The sequence below is a fragment of the Thamnophis elegans genome, chromosome 1 (assembly GCF_009769535.1).
Source record: "Thamnophis elegans isolate rThaEle1 chromosome 1, rThaEle1.pri, whole genome shotgun sequence".
NCBI lineage: Eukaryota > Metazoa > Chordata > Lepidosauria > Squamata > Colubridae > Thamnophis > Thamnophis elegans.
Window position 1 is genome coordinate 141,629,740 of NC_045541.1, and position 23,412 is coordinate 141,653,151.

General features: G+C 37.6%; 1 protein-coding gene across 1 annotated transcript in view; it reads left to right on the forward strand.

Annotated features, from left to right (window-relative positions):
• Positions 1–23,412, forward strand: part of UNC79 (unc-79 homolog, NALCN channel complex subunit) — a 132,418-nt gene that overhangs the window by 73,353 nt on the left and 35,653 nt on the right. The window contains 12 exon segments of the mRNA XM_032230213.1: positions 1–64; positions 1,130–2,365; positions 5,809–5,916; positions 8,173–8,289; positions 12,050–12,133; positions 14,126–14,228; positions 16,738–16,878; positions 18,427–18,465; positions 20,011–20,123; positions 20,207–20,292; positions 21,570–21,743; positions 22,779–22,847. The exon segment at positions 1–64 is cut by the window's left edge and continues 86 nt beyond it. Of these exon segments, the coding sequence (XP_032086104.1) occupies positions 1–64; positions 1,130–2,365; positions 5,809–5,916; positions 8,173–8,289; positions 12,050–12,133; positions 14,126–14,228; positions 16,738–16,878; positions 18,427–18,465; positions 20,011–20,123; positions 20,207–20,292; positions 21,570–21,743; positions 22,779–22,847 (2,334 nt within the window).

Below are 23,412 nucleotides of genomic sequence, written 5' to 3' on the forward strand. Positions count from 1 at the left end.
TTGAAAAGAATTGGAGGCAGCAAAGTGGTGAAATATCAGCCAGTTGAGATGAATGCTCAAAGAAGTATGTATATCATTGGGAGCGTGGGAGGGTTGGGAAGTACTATCATGTTAGACACAAAGCTTCTGCCTGGAAATACTATGATTATTGCTTGGTATACTGTGAATATTTTTGACTTGAACTGGGATAAGGTGAGCAAGCATATCAAAATCTGTATCTTAAAATCACAGAGAGACTTTGTGGATTGTCTATAGTCAGCCCCCTATTCAGTGCAGAAATCTCGGAAATCCAACATAGAAAAATATCGTTCTCATAGAAGGACAAAATACCACCTTTATGGGGAATTGTTCCACTTGCCAGCTGCACTTTTAATAAAGCAGTTTCTTATAGTTTCAGGGGAAACCAATCTTTTTGTAATATAAGCACATTAGTATTAATTTTGTGTTTTGATCTAGTAGTATTATAGCCAAATATTATTGTTAGTGTTCTTCAGATCTTCCTCATCCACCCATGAGAATCGCAGCCAGCATAGAAGTCTTAATTATGCTATATGCCTGAATAAGTCTGAACTTTTAACATCAATTCTGTCATTTTCTCCTAGATGTATTTAAATTGCACTCTTTATTCTGGATATTTTAAAATAAAATGCAATAAAATTGCCACTTATAAAATACTAAGTAATAGCTTATTGTATTGCTGTCAGCCCTGGGAGTCCCTTATAATTTAGAATATCATAAAAGTTATTTTTCTTTTCTCCTGTTCAATATCTAGTCGCTAAATATAGGGAAATCTTCACTAGATTTTCTGTTTTTACAATCTTTCTATAAATGAAAATATTATCAGAATTAATAACTCTCCTGAGGCATGATTCAGTCACTATATAAAAGATGGCAAGCCTGGTGTTATTAATATTAAAATTAATGTATTAATGTTGCCATCTTGTTCTTGTTAACTGATTTCACGTTTCACCCTGGAAAATCTCTTTAGAACTAGGATTAGAACGATCTGCATCCATTCAATGTAGTCTTGAGGTTATAAACAGGAATTTTACCTAAAACGCCAATATAGCTTAAATATGGAAATGCAGAATGATATTGAATGGAATAGTACCAGCTTTTTCTATTCTAGGTGAAATAGAACTGGCTGAATATAGAGAAACGGGCATATTGCAAGACAATATTCTGCGCTGTATGAGAGAAGAAAGCATTCAGAAAAGGAAACTGCGCTCTCTAAAACAAAAATCTCTTGACATAGGAAATGCAGACTCCCTGTTGTTTACATTAGACGAGCACCGTCGGAAATCATGCATAGACCACTGTGACTTAGAAAAGCCACCTGCCGCTTCCACTTACACCACACTGAGGCAGAATGATTATGGACAACCACAGCAAAACTCTTCTACCAAAACAGAAGAACAAGACACAGGAGAGAAGGAAAATATTCCAGTTGTCCCGGGAAGAAGTCAAACAAGGCGACGACCTATTATACCAGAAGTCAGGTTAAACTGCATGGAGCCATATGAAGTGACCATAGATTCACCAGCTAAAACTTCTCCTCTAAAGGAGGACTTAGATCTCATAGATCTGTCGTCTGATTCAACGTCAGGGCCCGAAAAGCAGTCTGTTGTTTCCAATTCAGACAGCGACTCCTTAGTTTTTGAGACCCTCCCTCCTCTTAGAATAGTGGAAAGTGATGAGGAAGAGACTGATCTCACAAGTCAGTTGCGTGACGTTGACTCTAGGATGACCCTTGCCTCCTCGCCATCAAGCCCTACCAGCGTTTCTATCCTCAGTCTTAGCATTACGCCCCTGGTGCAATTCAGCATTGAAGACTGTTCCAAGGTTGTAACCCCTTGTGAAGTGAGTCATTTTGTATCATTTGCACAAGACAAAACTCCCCCAACTACCCCTGAAAGTCAAAAGGGTGTTGATGAGCTTGCTAAGCCGGAAGATGTCCAAGGGATATCCCCTGGCAGCCCCCTGACACTAAAGCAAAAACGGGACTTGCTTCAAAAATCATTTGCTCTCTCGGAGATGTCCATTGAGGATAACTCTGAATTATGCATAGAAGATATTAAGCCTGTTGGATCCTTTCCGAGTTCAACTGGGAAAACGGTCTTTATTACGCTCCCTGAGGACTCCGATAGCCAAGCTGAAAGTCAAAAGCCTGATGCCAGTGCAGAATCTGATACAGAACAAAGTACAGAACCAAAGCAAGAGGAAGAAGCGGAAGAGTCAGAATTTAAAATCCAAATCATTCCTAGACAGAGGAAACAGAGGAAGATTGCCGTGAGTGCCATCCAGAGAGAATACCTGGACATTTCCTTCAACATCTTGGATAAGCTGGGAGAACAGAAAGAGACAGGTGAGCAATACCAGTTGCCTATGCTTTTTTTTTCCCCAAAGAAGAAGACCATAGCAAAATTGAGTGACTGTAAAATAACAATTTATAATATAAAGAAATACAAAACATCAGTGGTGAAATTCATTTTTTTTTACTACTGGTGCTGTGGGTGTGGCTTGGTGGGCGTGGCAGGGGAAGGATACTGCAAAATCTCCACTCTGGAGGTGGTATTTACAGGTTCTTTGAACTACTCAAAATTTCCACTACCGGTTCTCCAGAACCTGTGAGAACCTGTTGAATTTCACCCCTGGAAAACATTGAATCTGAGTAAAGTTCATAGTAAGGTCCTTCCTTATTGAAAGTCAGCATTTCTTCCAGATCTGTTTCCTAACCAAACTATCTAAGTTAAACAAAAGCCTTTAGGAGAGAAGGGAAAGTTGAAAGATCAGTAAGGCGTCATTTATTTCTAGTGAGCTCTCTTTGTTATCAGCTTAATTGTTTGCTCAACAATAAAGGTTTTGTGAAAGGTGTGGAAAAGAATTGATTCATGGTAGGTTATTCAAATTTTCTATTTGCCACTTTTCTGGAACTTGAAAATATTGGAAGAAGACTTGGTTATTTATTTCTTCATATATATTCTGCAATTCTTCCAGAGGAATAGTAGACTAAGTATAGAATGGCAGTAATCAGTGTTAACCAAAGTAGATGACAAATGTTATTCCAGGTTTAAGATTACTAGTAATTGTTGTTGTTGCTGTTATTGTTGTTGTCGTCAAAGTCATCATCATGATCATCCCCCAGCCTGCTTTGCTAAAATGTTCCAATCATATCTTTCAATCTTGCTCTTGTGTCTTCAATGTTGTGAGTTAAATCATTGACTATAAGGCTGCAGTCAAATGTATTTAGAATTGTAGATGTAGTACTTTATCCGCATCCCAATTGTCTCAGCAAAATTGGCTCTACTCATCATATGAACACTGTCACCTCATCCCCATATCTCTCAAGTAACAATTGCTCCCGAAGACACTTGCAATATGGACATAGGGGTAATATGCACATGTAATCCAAATGCCTAGAGGGTCCAGTTTCACTCAGACAACATGGTTGGAATGTGGAGGTTTATCTGGTGCATTCACTTGGTAAATGGTTCAGATATTGGAATGTATAAATCAGGCAACATCACAGCTAACATACCATATTCCAACACAACATATTCTGTAGAAGGCTCAGTCATAGGATAGAATTTGATTCTATATAGCAGAATGTTTCTTTTTCTTTTTTTAAGATATAAGGTTTATGAAGAATGTTTATTACAATAATAAAAATTAATATGAACTAAACTTCTAGAAAGAGAAAATGGAAAAAAGAATAAAAAGTGCAAGAAAAAATAAAAAAATAAAGTACATAATAAACAAAAATAAAAATATATATAAAGAAATAACATTCAACCTTAATATAACTATCTGGTAGTAGTTCGTACCTTTTATAAGGCTACAGATATCTGTTCATCCCATATTTCATCCTTTGTTTATGATGTCAGAAAATGCCCATAAAGGATACCCAGAACTTTGCGAAAAAGGCTTATTTTGACTTTGATCAAATAAACCTATTTTATATTCCTTCTTTTTACTTCTTTAATCTTAAATTCAATGAAATATTATCATAGGATTTATATTCTTATTTAAGTCTTCTTTATCCCATTGCATAGATTTCTTCAAGGCTTTAACAAGCCTCTTTTGTAGATCCAATAATAAAACCTTTTCTTGGTCATTCTCTTGATTTATCATTTGTATTTCTTTTTTGATTTTTTAAAAATTTCATCAGTTTCTTTTTTATATCCAATAAGGCCTTTCTTTTCCAAATCATTACCTTGTTCCCTATTGTAGTTCCACTTTCAATACTTTTTCTGTCTTATCAATTAAAATTTGTTTTATATATGTCAGGCCTGGGGATAAGACTTTACTCTCGCCCCTCCCGAATGTTGAGTGAATGTTGTGTTTTACCGCTAATTATTTTTACTCACATTTTCTTTTTGTGTTTTGTCCTGCACTTCCCTCCCCTATTATTGTAAGCCGCCCTGAGTACCCTCAGGGAAAAGGGCGGCCTATAAATGTTTAATAAAAGTAAAAAAAAAAAAGTCATTCCTTTATTAATGAATTTTGGACATCCATGGAAACAGACATCATTACTGATAGTGTGGATATTGTAGCTAATTTTTTGCTCCATTTTTTAAAGATCTCCTTTAACATTTAACAGATATCGAGATGTATGTTTTCCCCTTCTGCTTTGAATCTTTAGTCCCTTCTAGCATCAGGTTTCTAAAATCATAAGGTACCTTGCTTTGTTATGGCTTATAATAGTCAAGCTAGCCAAAATAAATCTCTTTCCAATGAGAAGCTATTTATTTTTCACAGTTAATTCCAAAATCTTATAGTCAAAGTCAATACTCCAAATCTCTCTGGACCCTTAATGCATTCATAATTTTTCTTAGATACAGTTTATTTAGCTTTTTGCTGTTTGTTTCATTTTTTAAAGCTTACATTTATTTTTTCTTTGTTCAGAAGATAAATTCACCCAATGACTTTTAAAAGTTGCATTCCAAAGGTCTCTTAACAGCTTTAAGGTGGTTAATAATTTCTGAGAATAGTTAGAAAGGGAGTTTTGTTAACCTAGTGTCCTTTAAAAGGTTCCACTATGGTTGTGAGCAAGAAGGCCCTTTTCTCCCAGTGCTCAAAACTGCCAAAAACTGCTGTCCTGAAATCTCTTCATAGGAGCAGTTGTCCGGACTACATGTGAGCGATTTCCCATCCTCTCCTTATCTGGAGAGATTTTACTCATTGTTTCCTTGGTCTTTGCTGCAGTTCTCAGCTCCACTTTCATGAAGACATTTCAGTTCCCTTGGAAGTCCCCCATATAGCATCATTTTCTAACATGCTGCCTTCTAGAGGTGTAAAGAAAATATAACAGAGCATTAAAATGTATGATAATGCCAACATACCCATTATAATGGTGAATCATGTATATTAAATATGAGTTCATAGAAAGGCAGGGTTTGTGTGTTTTAGAGAGCCCAAGTGCTACTTGCATTCCTCCATTGCTCTTTTCTTATAATCTGTGTTGGAAAAAAGTGAGGTGGCATTTTGTAATTTCACAATTGTCTTTATAGGGATGCATGGAAAATAACATTTACATAGAAAAAAGCTGTGTATTGAAAAGATTCTCCAGCATATGAATGTGTAAATCTAATTTTAGGGAGATACAAAGGAAAATAAATGGTTTTCTCATTACAAAATATCTCACCTTTCCAAATTCCTATTTTAAGTGCCAAGGTGATAAAAAGAAATATCAAGAAGAAGAAAAATTGAAAAATTGAAAGAAAAAGAGAGTTTATGAATAATTGTTTTCTGATTTCAAGAGCCCCCCCCCCCAAGTTTCTGAGTTCCAAGCAATATTTCTTTTTGCAGATGTATCAACTAAAGTACTTTCAACCTTAGAAATGCCAAGGGAGTCATCTTCTGCTCCTACACTTGAAGCAGGTGTACCAGAGATAAGTAGCCACTCTTCCATGTCAAGTAAGCTCTCCCCTGACTTTGAGGAAAGAAACCAATGTTTACTGCATTTGTGCTTCTTAGTATGTTTTGCCATCTGGTGCATTACTTCTCTCCACTCGTAAATGTTTATGTGTGTATTGTCTTAATTAACTCTAAAAGTACCAGAATGGAGTTGGCACTCCATAATGAGCTTTATATTCACAGAAGATTAAAGAGTTGAGGAGTCATTTTGTATTATCATTCAGGAACATAGAATGAAATAGTTGGAAAGAACCTCAGAGGTCTTCTAGTCCAAGCTACTGCTTGAGCAGGAGACCTTATACCATTTCAGACAAATGGTTGTCCAGTCTCTTTATAAAGGCCTCCAGTGATGGGGCACCCACAACTTCTGAAGGCTATTCTCATCTATCTTTTTATCACAATACAATCTTTAGCTAAATGGACATTTCATTCGTAGTAATGTTCACATACTGTTGGGTAGGATAGCTATATTTCAATAATTACCACATACATGATGGCATACATAACCATGTCCTTTCCTGATTCAGATGTACATGCATGGAAGATGCAGGAATACCTAGAGCAGTATTTCTCAACTTTAAGATGTGTGGACTTCAACTCCCAGAATTCCCCAAAATGCTGCCCCCAAAAGCTTGGGATTCTGCAAGTTAAAGTTCACATATCTTAAAGTTACCAAAGTTGAGAAACACTGATAAAGGGGAAACTCCTTTTAGGTTTTTCCTAATCCAGACCAGTGTCAGATACTACTATCTCACTCAAGCATGCAGTACCCTTTATATTTTCATCAATTCTGTATCATTCAGGAAAACCAATAGATTTTTCTTCTTGCATTTAGTTCTCTTTTCCCCACACTTTTAAATCCTTTTCCTGTTTTAAATCTTTCTCCTATTTTTCTTGCTTGTACAGAATTATGACCACAGTGAACGTTAATATTTTCTACTTGATTAGATGTGAGATGCTTAGGGAGAGAAAATTATGTCTACATTTTCAGGGCCATGTAAAGCATGTTAAAGTAGCATAGCAGGAATAGATTTGCAGCCCTTTTTTAGAAATAACTGTTAGGAAAAAATGGTTTCAATAAAATAATAAAATAATAGGTTTTGTGGACAAAATTTAATCAGAAATCTGTATATACCTTAATGGTTCTTAAATGCTAATGATATATTTTTCAATATTTATACCCTTCCCCCAACTCCAATATTTAAAATGAAACTTTTCTTTGGGAAATGAGATAAATATAGTAATTTTCGAAGTTAGTGTTTTTATGCAGAAGAAAGTACCTGGAAGGGTTTAATTTCCACTATAAAAGCTAAAATTTTGTAAGATTGTATATTGGCACTTTAGAAGGTAGACTTGATGCCCAGTCTTTGTTGTTTATAATATTTTAAGCTGTTTAGTTTTGTAGTGATTTTTTAAATGTGATTTTATATATTGTTTTAATTTTTGCTTGGGAGCTGCCAAGAGTTGTTTGGAGGATAGGCAGCTATGTAAATGTTTTAAATAAATTAATAAAATAAGAAAGAAAAACAACCAATTTCCTCTGTTTTTGGCAACAATTTATGCACTAGGCAGGAATGTCTGCTCTAAAATACTAATTGCTGCACTTTGTTGGGAAATTTTGTGTGTAATAAACTGGTTTAAAGCATAGCGCTAGAGAAGAAAGTTATTCTATTCTCTAACTTTACGTTGACAAACGTTTTTATGAGAATGAAAAATCTTATGAATTGGAAATGGAATTTTAATCTATTTCACAATTCAACTGCAGAATCAATCTCACATTTAAAAAATGCTTTGGAGTACTAAAGATTGAAATAAAGGCAATAGCAATAGCAATAACATTTAGACTTGCATACTGCTCCACAGTGCTTTTACAGCACTCTCCGAGCAGTTCACAACATTAACATCTTGCCCCTAACAATCTGGATCCTCATTTTACCAACCTCGGAAAGATGGAAGGCTGAGTCAGCCTTAAACCCTTAATTACAAAAAATGTATTTGAAATATTTTCAGTGTGACATTCATCAGTAGGATGCCCTATAATCTAGAGAAATTTGGGGGACAGAAATAAAATTGCAGGTACAATTGTAGATCTGTTTGAGCACACTTCATTGAATAACAACCAATTGGTTAAATGTGTGTAGAGGTATATTACAGAATAGAAAAGTTCATTTTGAAGAACAAGCTGGGTGTAGCTAATTGTAATCAAGAGTAAATAAGATTGAAAATCATACAAATACATTAACTTCTGACTTTCAGCTCAGTACCGACAGATGAAAAGAGGTTCTTTGGGAGCACTGACCATGAATCAGTTGATGAAGAGGCAGCTGGAACATCAATCTAGTGCTCCTCATAATATTAGCACATGGGACACTGGTAAGTATTTCACATTGCAGAAAATGAAGGTGAGATGGTGAAATGAGGTGGTGAATGGAACTGGGACCAGTTCTGTGAGGATAGGATACACAGGAATGGGAAAGGTAAGCAAATTTTGGTAGCAATGTCAGGAGAGTTTTAATGGGGAACATAGGATAGGCCTATGTTTGAGCGTTTCTCAAAATGAGTTACTTTAAGATATGTAACTTGCAGAGTCAACACATCTTAAAGTGGCCCAGGTTGAGAAACCCTCGGATAGGTTATTCAAAGAGAAAGTACATTACTTTGATGCTGATTCCTATGTCTGACTGCATAGCTCCCTTAGATTTTGACTTTTCATGGGCAAAGTCTGCAATGGTGATTGGATCAACATTTTGTGATGTTAGATGGGACCCCTTTTATTCTATGGACTCTAAACAAGTGGATAGGGCATTGTCTAGTGTGTTTTTTTGCCATGTGGGAGTTAGTCCATGCTCTTCATGGCTCTTTTGGGGGGCACATGACTGGTTTTATGAAGGTGATCAGACTCAGTGTGTAGGAGTATTACCTCTTAAAGGAGGCGCTGGTATACTATGGGTAGTCCTCAACTTTCAACCACAACTAAGCCCAAAATTTCTGCTGCTAGGGGAAACAATTGTTAAATGAGTTTTATTCCAATTTATGACCTTTCTTGCCACAATTGTTAAGTGAATCGTTGCAGTTGCTAAGTTAGTAACCTGATTGTAAAGCAAATCTGGCTTCCCCATTGACTTTGCTTGTCAGACTGTTGCAAAAGGTGATCACATGATACCACAACCCTGAAACCATCATAAATATGAACCAGTTGCCAAGCATCTGAATTTTGATCACATGACAATGAGGATTCTGCAACAGACATGTGTGAAAAATGGTCATAAGTCACTTTTTTCAGTGCGAATGGCTAATTTATGTAAACTTTGTTTAAAACTGGTATGCAGTTAATGTTTCTAGATATAATGAGGGCCATGCTGAATTTGTTCATAATTTATAATTGTCAATTAGATGCTTAGGGATGCCTGAAAGCATAACATGATAGCCATTCTGTCACTATTCACAAAGAAATAGTACAGTAGGAAAATTGTTGCCAATGTAATATACAGAATAACAGAGTTAGAAAGGACTTTGGAGGTCTTCTAGTGCAACTCGCTGCTCAAGCAGGAGACCCTATATCATTCCAGACAAATGGTCATCCAATCTTCTCTTTAAAATCTCCATGGATGGAGCACCCACAACTTCGGGATGCAAGCTGTTCCACTGATTAATTGTTTTCACTGCAGGAAAATTCTTCTTACTTCTCTGGAATGAGCTGCCCCCGGAGCTTCATATAATCCCCGACCTCCAGTCCTTCTGACACGCCCTAAACTTTGGCTTTTCCAGCAAGCCAGCCTGGCCTGAACAAAACAAAATAAATTATTGATCACTGTTAATTTTAATTCAATTTTTTTTTTAAAAAATGTCATTGTCAATTTTAATTGGGTTTGGGATATTCTATTTAATTTTTTTTAACTTTTGTATTATGTGTTTCTTTTAATGTTGTACGCCACCCTGAGTCCTAGGGAGAAGGGTGGCATATAAATCTAATAAACCTAAACCTAAACCTAAACCTAAACTTTACTTCTAGGTTGGATCTCTCTTTGATAAATTTCCATATGTTAGTTCTTGTCCTTCCCTCAGATCTTTGGAGAATAGGTTGACCCCCTCTTGTTTGTGACAGGGCCTCAAATATTGGAACTCTGCTCTCATGTCACCCCTGGCCCTTTTTTCATTAGAGTAGACATACCCAGTTCCTGCAACCATTCATATATCTTTATGATTGATAGCCATTGATAGCATTATAAATTATATTTATCCTCGTTGGAAACCATTGCTACCTTTTAGGAGAGTACATTCCACTGTATGAACACATCCGTGAACACATAGAACATCCATGAACATCAGCTAGCAGTCAGAAGACATGATGAAAACTCTTTAATTTCACAACCTATGGACAGAGTTAAGTATAGTTTCAATTGGCAAACTGTGACCATCCTAGATCAAGCCAAGTCTAAAAACACTAGGGAATTTCTAGAAGCTTGACATTTTGATGAATTAGCCAACAATACACACATAGACATAAACAATATGTACATACTATGTAAAAGAGATAATCAACAAGCCAAAAAGGAAACAAAAAAGACCAAAATACCTTCCCAAAAGCAATCAGAACCCAGATGAGCATAGATTAAGTCCAAGATTAATATCAGACCAACAATGAAGAAGTAAGCAATACCCCAATCAAGGAACTGCCAAACAAGCTAATGGTAAACAGCCCAACCAACGAACCTCCAAGACTACTCCCACCACATAGACAGGGCAAGCCAGTAGACTATAAATGAGAGCAAACCCCATTCCTTACTAGCACTGATGATGTTACCTAGTTTGGGTAATAAAATGTCTGCAAGAAAACAGCCAAGCTCAGAGAGCACCAAAGACCACTCCCATTCCACTGTTATGCTTTTAACGTGTACAGTGTTTTGAATAAAGAAATCTATCATTTTGACTCAGTAGCAATATATGAAAAATATGCTAACTGGATAGCAAGCTTTCCATATCATCAAGAAAAATGAACTGAAGATATACTGGCTATAAAATATGAAATCTCTACCTCCTAATTACAACATTCCTTTATTACATATTTTGATTCTCTGTAAAAAATACTAATGTGTCCCACTTCACTGAAGATCCTACAGTTTGATTGATTCTGGCACATTTAGAGAGCAGATGCTTAACTGCAGTTATCTGCCAAGAAAACTCTGGGACTTCAACAATAGCATGGAAGCATTAGGATAATTTCAGCCTTGAAATGCTTCCTATATCAAATCTTGATATCAAGGTGTCAGAATGGATATTTTACTTAATCGTTTTGATAAATTAACCATCTTCATATATGAATAGCAAAATTATACGAGGAATTGTATTTAATATGAATATTTGTATTGGCTTTGTGCAATATGATGTGGAATGAATTATATAAAAAATAATCACAGGCCAGGAGCAATTCTGCAGGCACCAGAAAGCCCCTTTATGCATGCTTTGCCATGAGGAGCTTTGCAGGAGGTCTTCTTCTTGACCTTAAGTAGAAATAAAAGTATTTACCCTATTTTTCGGACTATAAGATGCACTGGTGTATAAGACACATCAAGATTTCGAAGAGTTAAGTTAAAAAAAAAGTTTTAGTCCTCCCTGGCCCCCAGGAGCACTCTACAGGCTTCAGCAGGACTGGGGGAAGGCAACCCCCCCCATTTTGTGAAAAATGGGTGGAAAACAGTCCTTTTCCACAAAAATGGGGGCATTTTTGCCTCCCCCAGCCCTGCTGAAGCCTGCAGAGTGCTTCTGGGGGCTGGGGGAAGGCAGAAATTCCTCAGTTTTTGCAAAAAACAACCCAGTTTTTGCCTGTTTTTCACAAAAATGGGATGCAGGGGTGGGGCTTTGGGAGGCAAAAAATGGCTGGATTCAGTGTATAAGACACACCAACATTTCCACGCTCTTTTAGGGAGGGAAAGGTGCGTTTTATACTCCCAAAAATACGGTCTGTTTTTTTCTTTGGTCAAAGTTTCCTAAACATTTATTCATTTTCTAGTTGGTTTACAGAAGTTATGTCTTTTAATGATTATGTATAGCTGGTGTATTTATTATTGGAATAACTCTGCGGCCAATTCTTAATGAAACCCAAAGGGGACTGAAGTTTTCTCTCTATCTACAGAACAGATACAGCATGGGAAGAGACCATGTAATGTCTCAGTCTGCCTCAACCCTGACCTAGAGGGACAACCACTAAGAATAAGAGGTTAGTTCAGGGTCTGTTCAGCTGTGATTTCACTGGGAAGATTAAAAAAACTGGTGTTCCTAGTTAACACAAATTGAAATTGTGGTCTTGATATTTTTTGAACTGAACAATTTATTTACTTTGCATGTTTTTTTTAATCTGAACTGGAGGGACTTGAAAATTAAATAAATCTCAGTATTCTGTTACAATCAGGGGTGCTGCTACTGCCGTCTCACTCAGGGACGTGCTGTGTGCATGCATGTCCTTTCCCATGTGTGCTTGATGTGCGCTACATGCACATGCACATATGAAAAAAATTGCTTTTCTGCATGCGCAGAAGGAAAAAACAAGATGGCGGCATCTATAGTACTGCTGATAGAACCAATTCGGGGGTGTGGCAGGCTGAGTTACTACCTACTCAGCTGAACCGGTCCGAACCGGTAGGAACCCACCTCTGGTTACAATGATTGTTAACAAAATTTATTGCTTCTCTTCAAAAGAACGGGAAATTGAATTGTTTCCATTCTTGAAACACAGAAGTATTCTAACTTCTGTAAAGGATTTTGAATAGTTTTTATTTCATTATTCATCAGTCTAAGTGTACAGAATCTATACTCTTTTGAAATGGGTGCCTTTCTACCCCAATTATGCAAGCCACAGTAATAGCAATAGCAATAGCAGTTAGACTTATATACCGCTTCATAGGGCTTTCAGCCCTCTCTAAGCGGTTTACAGAGTCAGCATATTGCCCGCACAGTCTGGGTGCTCATTTTAGCCACCTCGGAATGATGGAAGGCTGAGTCAACCTTGAGCCAGGAGATTTGAACCGCTGAACTGCAGCTAACAGTCAGCTGAAGTGGCTGCAGTACTGCACTCTAACCACTGTGCCACCTTGGCTACCCCTCGGAACAGTCTTCATGCATTAACTGCTTTCTGCTTGAATGCAGCATCTAATCACATAATGTCTTGGCAAATATCCAGAGCAATATTACAAAGAAATAGTTTGGGCAAGACAAGATATATACATAAATATAACTTTCAGAATGGATGGTTACTGTTATTAAAGCAGTCTGAAGTTCAAGAATCTATTGTGAAGCTCAGAAGGACCATTGACAGCTTCTTATGGAGAATATGTTTATGAACAAGAAATATTTTGTCTAAATCACTGATTGAAATTCTTATTTTGCCCATTTTAGCAGCACACACGAATATATGATTTCAGATTATTGTAATATAGTAGTAAATGGGGAACAATTAGCAATCTTATTTGTATAATGGGACATATAAAATTATGCCAGTACAACTACCATTGATTATGGGCTTTGTAGATATATTAGCATTCTTTCCTTCTTCAAACATAAAATGTACAGACTTTGGGATAACTTTTTAAAATCTCAGTTAAAGCAACAAAAAGAAAAAGGAAAAAAAACACCCTGAATTTCCCCCCCTCCCATAGGATTATATAGGTCAGCCTGTTCTTGGTTTCTTAAAGCATCCTGCCAGTATAATAATGACCTATTTGTAATTGCATTTTTTCCCTTATGCTTCTAAGCACCCTGTGTACAAATAATGAATTTACTTTCGTAGATCTCTGCCAAGCAATACTAAGATTGATTTCAACTCATAAGATTTAATGAAAATCTTTTGCCATTTCTTGATGAACAAACTTTTTGATCCTTGCTGTTTCGTTAAAGTGAAAAATATTTCAGGTCATTTGAAACCTGACCTGAAGGTTGGAAAACCGATTATTCAATTGAAAATGAAAACTGCTACGTTCTCTTGATAGTTTGTTTTGTGATTTTTAGTAGCTTAGATAAATAAATAAAAAATTTAAAAAGATGCCTTAAATTACAAGACTTCTCTTCAGTGGAGCAATTGTTTAAATTCTGAAAGTTGACTTTAAAAGCATTGTACCTCTTTATATGTCTTTCAAATGTGATAAAAATAGATAATTTTTATTTATCATGAAGTCCTTCTCTCTTTTTTTCTTGCATGTTCTCCCTCTTTCTACAGGTGCCACAAAATCAAGCTTGCTGTCAGCACCTAGCATCGTTAGTATGTTTGTACCAGCACCGGAAGATTTTATTGATGATCAACCAACCATGATGACAGACAAGTAATCATTTTCACATTTCTTCTCGTTTTTGCTATTTAAGACCAATGATAAGCTTAAAGGGCTGATTTATTAATGACAATGATAACAGCAGTAAAAATAATTAATATTTTGTCACTGGAGTGAAACCAGAATAATTATCTGGATATTTTGTTAATGCTTAATACCAGAGGTGTCAAATTTGATTTCATTGAGGGCCACATCAGGATTGTATTTCACATCGGGGGCTGGGGTGGGCATGACCAGGGTGGACGTGGCCAGCTTGACATCACTCGTATAAGGGTCACCTGTGGTGGCCTGAGTGCTCTGCTGGTGAAAATGGGCTCTTGAGCTTCGTTTTCAGCCACGGCGGCCTCCTGCAGCCGTCTGTCCACAAAAACAGAGCTCGTGTCCCCCAGGCCCTGTTTTCAGCTACAATAGCCTCCCGCAGTCCTCTGCCAGCAAAAATGGAGCTCCAGGCTGTGGGAGGCCATCACGGCTGAAAACAGGCCCAGGGGGCACTGTGGGCCAGTCTTTGCTGTTTCCAGGGTGGTCCCGCAGGCCAGATCTAAGCACCCTGAGGGCCGGACCTGACCCCCAGGCCTTGAATTTGACAACCCTGCTTTACATTAAGAAAAGTTAAAATGGCAGTGCATAAAAGCTTTAGGTGCTTCAAGATTGTATTACACTATTGGGTTTTACAGAACGTTTATTGATTTTTATCCTGGAAGTTGGCAAAAACAATAAACAGAATAAAAAATACTGTTAGGGATACAGTATAAAATTACTGTCAAGTGTGAGTGGATTGTGTTTCTCTGCTGCAGGGGTTTACTATCTCTTCCCTGCCGGAAGAGATAAAGCCCAAAAAGAAGAGAGGAGTGCAAATGAAAACTGTATGAAAGTCCTAGATTTTCAAACATTTGGTTAAAATAAACATTATATTATACCAAATAAAAGAAAATGTTAAGCAATTGATAGGGAAGTTATAAACCTAGTGTTCTTTCCAGTTTTTAGTCATCTACCTTTATCTTTCAATATTTATATCAATGCATTTTTAGACTGCTACGCACACTCATTTCTTCCAAAACCTTTGTTTGTCATATGTTCTCTACTATTTTTCATTTTAATATAAATCTCAGCATGGTTTGCATTGAGATAAACACTGTTACACTAATAACATGCTAAAATCTATGTAGTTAAAAATAGCATAATGAACAATGAGTGATAAAGCTCAAAATTAAATAGACAGGGAAATCAAGGAAGTGCTTGGAGAAACAAATTCATTTTTAAATGAAAGAAAAAACACTCCATACTTGCAGCTCATCTGATTAGGGAGATCTCTCTCTCTCTCATTCTCTCTCTCTCTCTCTCTCTCTCTCTCTCTCTCCCTCCCCCCCTCTCTCTCTCATTCTTTCTGTGTGTGTGTGTGTGTAATTTCCTTCTGAGACCTATATGGTGAGTATGTCTTCCTCAGTTGTGGGTTCTCCACCAGAAGATTGGGAATTGGAGGGTTCTACATGGTATCCTAGCTATTCTAAGCTATTCTAAGCACTGCACACTTCGGGACAGAGAGCTGCGATTTTTTTTTTGGAATCTTTTGTAGTCTGTTTCCCTGCTTAAGAGTCATAGCCCCAAGGGCTCCTACCACCACTGTGGCTATTTTGGCCTTTACTTTCCACAGCTGGATAGCACCCTAGAAATCTGACGATAGATAGGAGGTGATGATAAGTAGGGGCTGTTGAGTTATTTCATGCCTATAAGCTTCCTTGATTATTTTTAATAGAAAGATAAGTCAGAATTTCTAAAATGAAAACAATATTGATTATCATTTCAGATAGATTCAAATAAAATGCTTCATTATCCCATTTTATGTACCTCTAAATATGAGAAGAAAATATTTAACAGTGAAGGTTACCTGACTGCATCATTTGTTGGGTGGAACAGCAGTGAAAGAGGGAGCATGGTTGATAAATGAGAAATATCCTGTAAGGTTAATTTATTTCAGTCAGTCGGTCTGGTTGTTTTCTAAAAGCTTTGGCAGCAGGTAGTAAACCGGGCTAAATGAGATTGATTTTCATGACCTTGTTGGCATTTTCTCCTGCTGCTGTGGGAAAGGAAAATTGTCTGTACAATCCCATTAAGTTCAAACATCACAATCTGTTGGAGACATTAGTGAGTGGTTGATCAAATTAACCAAACATCCCCATTGGGCCAAGATGTACTGGTTTTCCAAGTCTTTTTATACAGTCAGTAATATTCTGCCTCGTCTCATCTGCATTAGACAAGTCCCTTAAGATCAGACATTATAGAACCTTGGCAGAAATTTGAAAGTAATCTCTTGGCAGTACACGAGTTGCATCCCATTCAGCGGCCAAAATTGGAAGGAATCAAAAACAAATGTCTTATTGTTGCAAAATTAACTGGTCTCCTTCCTTGCAACCCATATTTTCCTCACTTACAGAATAATCGCTGCAGCAATGTAATGTGATTTTTATATACTAATATTGCATTTTGCCCTCTAATTTTCTTACAGATGCCACGACTGTGGAGCCATCCTGGAGGAGTATGATGAAGAAACACTGGGTCTAGCCATAGTTGTCCTCTCCACATTCATTCATCTCAGCCCAGATTTGGCTGCTCCTTTGTTGCTGGATATTATGCAGTCTGTAGGAAGGTATAAACTTTCATTTTTCTTCCCATGTCCTTCTACAGATCAATGGCTTACAAATAAAGAGTGAATTCAGCATTGTTTCGTATTTCTAATGCATCTACTATTTGAGCAACCCTAAATGGAATGGAATGGAATGAACCAGTGGTGGGATTTAGCCAGTTCGCACCACTTCGGGAGAACTGGTTGTTAACTTTCTGAGAAGTTTGGTGAACTGGTTGTTGGAAGAAATCATTAGGGCAGAGAACTGGTCCTTAAATTATTTGAATCCCACCACTGGAATGAACCCTGAAAGCACAAAAGTTGCTATCAGGGAAGTAGATCTGTCTGAAGCTCCCCAATCCAGCTCCTTCCTTTCTCCCACTCAGCTGATTGATACCAAGGAGAAGGCTGAATTGATATTACATCATCTAAGCCACCATTTCAGCACCGAGTGAACAAACAAGAACACGCATGCATGTGCATGCATGTATGCGTGTCTGTGTGCCAGAGCGCCAGAAACCCACATGCGGGCCCCAGCCATCTGGTCTTCAAGCACATGTGCACTGGCCAGCTGGTCTTTGCATGTTCCAGAGCACCGGAAACCCGAAGACTAGCTGGCCAGCACACACAGGCCTGGTTTTGGGCCGTTTTGGACCATTTTTCAGGCTGTCTTTGACCATTTTGGGGCCATTTTCAGGCCATTTTCAGGCTGTTTTTGGCCTGAAAAACATCCCCCAAATGGCCAACAACGGCCTGAAAATGGCCTAGAAAACAGCCTGGAAAATGGTATTTGTATTTGTATTTATTCGATTTGGGCCAAGATGAAGCTGAAAATAGTCAGAAAATGACCTGGAAAACTGCCTGTTTTTTGGCTGGTTTTCATGGCATTTTCAGGATATTTTCCGGTGCTCTGGCACCTGCGAAGAGCAGATGGTGATTGTGTGTGTGTGTCCACAGAAAGGGCTTTGTGTGCCACCTCTGGCACATGTGCCATAGGTCCACCATCTATGGGAGGACACAGAGAATCATCATGATACTTGATGAGCACTTTTTAAAATGAGCTATCTGATTTAACCAATTGCTGCTCAGGCTTTCCTGGACATGGAAGATTTGTGCCAGGTTAACCAGACAGCATATGTGCTTTAAGCCAAAGGGCAGATAAGAAATTGATACCTTTGAGAAAAGAGAAGCAGCAAAGGAAGGTGCCTCATATCAGTCCTCACAATTTAGATCCCTGGTGCCTGCATTAGTATCCTAAATTACCACTCTGGGAAATTTCCCAGCTTTAACTGAAAATACTGTTAATGTAAATGGGATCTCTTGCTTACAAACTATACACCCTTCTCTATTCTTATGATAAGGAAAGTAGATTTATCAGTGAGTGCTCCAATACAGCCCTTTTACAAAACCATTGTGGCAGCTATTTTTCTAACAAAAGATTGTTCAGCTAAGTCATCTTAGCTCAATTTTTATTTGATTGCATAACCAATTCCAACTGTTTTATTGAAAAAAAAATGACATTTTTATTTAATTCTCTCCCTTCCCATCCCCTGGTCTTTTCCCCCTCACCAGGTTGGCTTCAAGTACCAATTTTTCTAATCAAGCAGAAAGGTACTGTATAATGTTAATCATTTTTTTTTTGCAACAGGCCTACAGAACAAACAAAAGCATAAACATTTCTTATGAATATTTGATTTTGATCCAAAACAGAACAGCGATATTAGATGAATAATAGAGCTCCTCTTTGAGAGGAGATGGGCTGTTTAGAAGTATTAAAAATAAATAGATAATTTTGTATCAAACCACTTCAGTATAAATATTATATTTCCATAAACTAGTACAGAAATAGAGAGCTATCTAGAAAAAAATAGGGAACTCCTGAATATTCGCGGCATACATTTCATTAAGGAGGTACATAACATGGTGTCTTTTATCAGATAACATCTGGAGTCTCAGATCATGTAGGAGAAATCCATAACTCAGTTCCAATCATGTCTATATTTAGCATGTAACAATTCTACCAGGAGAAGTAACCATGTCATGGATTTATTTATGTGGAGTTTCTGATATTAACCGAGTGGCACTGAAAGAAGCCATTCCACAGTAATTGCACATCATAAGTGTAATAGGGTAAGATACTAATAGAGAAAGGAAAAACTCACATGGGTACCAATATCTCTTGATATTTGATAATGTGATTATTCACTGTTTAATGATATCTCCCACCATTGAAGAATAGAGTACAAATTCAATATAGTGCTGCCTATTGTAATGATATAAAACATTTGCATAAAATTATTAGTATTATATTACACCTGTGCTGTTCTGCTTATAGAATGACATAAGACCTACCTATATGATATCACACTTTTGTGTTTAATCAACACAAAAGTGGGATTGAGAGAGGAAGAACAAATATGCATGCCTGGCCTCTCCACTACCTGGACAAGAAAGCCTTTTCTATTTATTTAGGCAACCCATGTGATTCAGAATCATGAAAAATCCCAAATCTATGCTTGTCTAAGGCATTCTGGCACTGTATGCAAATCTAAGGCATTCTGGCACTGTATGGATGAGTTATTTTGCACATTAGATTGAACTAGCCAATAACCCTGCGTTGCCCAGGTATTTATTTATAGAGGGAAAATGTCCGGACCAAACAGAATTTCTAATGTTGGATTTTCCCCCTTACTAGAGGGAGTCCCTTTGTGGAGTACTGTGAAGCCCTAACCATGGCAACTCCACTGCGCTGTATAGTAGAAGGCAGTACGGCACAACAGGTTGTATCTTAACAGAACACACACCCCAAGGGGTGTTAGGGGTGTCTTTCCCCCACAGTATTTTTTTCCAAAGAGAAAGTCTTCTATATACCAAGTTTGGTTGAAATTGCTCAAGGCATTCCAGAGTTATTCTGGAACGAACGAACGAACACACACACACACACACACACACACACACACAAATATTAGATCTTTCAAAGGATTGTTGTTTTTCCTAGTTCTTATTTCTTTCAAGCTGTAAAGTATGAATAATCTGATTCTTAATGCCCATCTGTGTTCTTGGTTCCTTCATGATGAAATATTTTAGTATGGTCACAATATTTTTCTCCTTCTTTCTCTCTTCCTTTACTTTAATGCCCCACCCCCCCACCCCCAGTATGATGATTCCAGGAAACGCTGCAGGTGTGGCAAAGCAGTTTCTGCGTTGCATTTTCCATCAGCTTGCTCCCAATGGTATATTTCCACAGCTGTTTCAGAGCAACATCAAGGGTAATATGCTGTGCTTATAATTTATTTCTGAGACTCTGCATTATGTTCACATGAAATCCCACTAAAACAATTGTCATTTGCAGATGGAAACTTTTTACGAACCTTGGCCACCTCTCTTATGGATTTCAGTGAGCTGAGTTCTATAGCTGCATTGAGCCAACTTTTAGAGGTCAGTCTATTCTACTTCTTTAAGGTCCACTCTTGATACTATTCTCCCATTAGTTGTATGGACAAGTGTTTCATTTTCTACCCTTATACAGTGTTTTCTATTCTAAAGTTTACTTGTACTGCAGTAAGCTGAAGACATTTATTCAATTGTATAACATAGGAGCCAGCATTCTGTTGCCCCAAAGCTGCATCCAGCCCTTAGTTTAATTTCTGAACCTTTTGCAAAAAAGCTATTCAGATTGCTGGCTAGAGAAATCTATTTCTTTACCAGCAGACGTCTGGGCAGGGAGGATGAAGAATGAGGAAGGAAAGCACAGAACCTGAGATAAATTGCAATTACTTTGAGATAGGAGGACTGGATTGAAAGAAAGTTGCCCATGTTGTGATGGAGTGAACATCCTTTTTTCACTCTTGGAAGTAGTCATTCATGTCCATCTGATAATAGAACAAACTCTAAAGGAACATCCTATCACATTGTCCCCTTTCACTTAGACAGATGATTGCCCAACGCCAAGGCTAGGAAGGAAAAGGAAGGGAAAGTAGTTAGTGTGTGTATCATACTGCAATCGTATACATATTTTTTGAATAAATCCCCTTGACATCAACAGGGCTTCAGGTTCCTGGAACGGATCACATTCAAATGCAACTCCGTTCAGAACTAAATATGAAAAGTCTCCAGATCCAAAGAGCCTTATAACTCATAATTTCTATCTTGCTGGGTTGAATTGAAGCCTGTTCTGTCCCATCAAAACCCTCATAGGTTCCAGCATTGAGATAAAATATTGCTTGCTTGGTTGATCCATGGTAGAGATGTATCTCTTCAGTATATTGATGCTATTTAACATAAGTGTAAAGGCCCAAGGAAACCTGCAAAGCAAGGCTCCAGGCCAGATAGCTCCCTCCCAACAACACCAAATGGAACTGGCTTTGGAGGAAAGCAGTGAACATTGTGCCCCCCACTCTTAAACCCCAAACCCAGTGCAGAAGGTTACAGTAATCAATGTTATCAAAGGGCATTGAAGGATCAAGAAAAACTAGGATGATGGACATGAAAGATCTCTTTCTCTACACTGGCATGTTCAAAACTTTTTCTGCTCTTTTTCTTCTTAAGAGTTTTAGCATACACTGTTACCCGTGAAGCAGGAAGATTGTCTGTTGTAGCAGATTTGTGAGAAAAAACGTGAAGCACTTAGATTTATACATATTTTAAGCAAAACGAAAATACCTTCCTGTTTTTATTTTACATCTTTTGCCTGAATGCCTAACTTGTTTTCTTAGGGTTTAAACAACAAAAAGAATTTGCCAGCAGGAGGTGGAATGTTACGCTGCTTGGAAAACATTGCTACATTTATGGAAGCTTTGCCAATGGATTCCCCAAGCAACCTTTGGACTACAATCAGCAACCAGTTTCAAACTTTCTTTACCAAACTACCATGTGTTTTGCCCCTTAAGGTAGAGTTTCTAGTTCCAATCTAGTATATTCTGGGAGAGAGTTGTGTCTAAATTCTTGACAGACAAACACTGCGTCCAGTCACTGTAAAGAACACCAGACATATAAATCAGCTATCTATTAACTTCTATTTTACACTGGGCTACATATATTTTGATTTATGTGTGTGTATTTTGGTGAAATGTTCATTTTTCATAGAGGTAGAAATGAGAATGGACAGTGGTGTTCCATTTCTATTTGGGCACCAGAATTTTTTCTCGGAATTTTTTTTGGGCAAAGATAGGAAGTACCATATTTTTCAGAGTATAAGACGCACCAAGATTTTGAAGAGGCAAATTTTTTAAAAAAGTTTTTGCACTCTGCAGACCTCCCCAAAATAGCCTGTTTTTCATGAATAGTGTTTAGGAGGCTTGTAGAGTGCAAAAAACGTAATAAGGCAGTTCCAATGCATATGTTGGCACCAAGGATTCCACCCACCTTTCGGCATCAGTGACTGGGGAACAAGCCAGGCACAATGTAGAACATACATTCTTGTCTAAGGATGTGCACTAGCCAGCCAGTGATGCCAGGTTAATGAATTGTCCTGTCCCCAGGATGCATATTGTTACCTTGTTGGTGTTTGATCTGTATCTGTGCCTTTCCAGTGTCATAGTTTACCTGCTATCCAGCAAGAAGTTAGGTGTAGGCACATTTGAAAGACCTACATTGCTTTCAGAGAAGGTGACCAAGCACTATTTGCCCAGCCTACTCCAACTCTACAGCTTTGTACCCTTGGTCTCTGAAGTTTTCAGTAGTGTTTCTCACATTCTTTCAAGCATTTATTTCATACGTGAGAGCTAGGAACTTAGTCCCCCCCTCTTTCTCTCTTTAAATTAAGCTATAGAGGTTTTTAGAACCCAGGAGTTACGTTGAATTCTCCATTCTGTGTTTATTGATTGTGCAGCTCTGCTTTTCTTTGATTAATCTGACATTCCTAAATACTGAATGAACATGTGAAGAATAGCTTGTAATTCCTCTGTGTCCTTCTTTGCCTGAAGTGTTCACTGGATTCCAGCGTAAGGATAATGATCTGTTTGCTGAAGATTCCCACCAGTAGTGCTGCCAGGGTAAGTTAAAAGGGAAACAGTAGGAAACTAAATAGCTGTTCTAATATTAATGCAGTGAGATTTGCTTTTATTTAAAAAGGTGTTGTGTTGAGTATCTGTCTTTACTCTCTCGTCAGCTTTTTACATTTTTACAGTTCTCTTGGATAAAGGGAATAACTGAAGCATAAAATAGAATCCGTTCAGGTGTTCTGTTTGTTATTTCCATTTATACGGCCACTCATCTCTCAGCAGTGACTCTAGGCAGCTACCTTAATATTAAAATTTAATATGTCCTAATAATATTTTTTTTAATCTGCCTGTCCCAGGTCCTTGGGAAGGATTCAATAAGTAGATAAAATGCCAAATCCAGTCTATACAGTTGGCTCACTGACTGCACAGCCAGCTATAATAATAGTATAATGTCAACCAACAACAACAACAATACCCATAAATAAGCATCTACCTTGTGGATCAAATCAATAATAGCTATGCTACAATGGCTGTCACTTTTTAAAAAGATCCCCCCCTCCCCATATACAACCCAAGGTGTTGCACATATCTAATAGAATAGAGTAGAATAACAGAG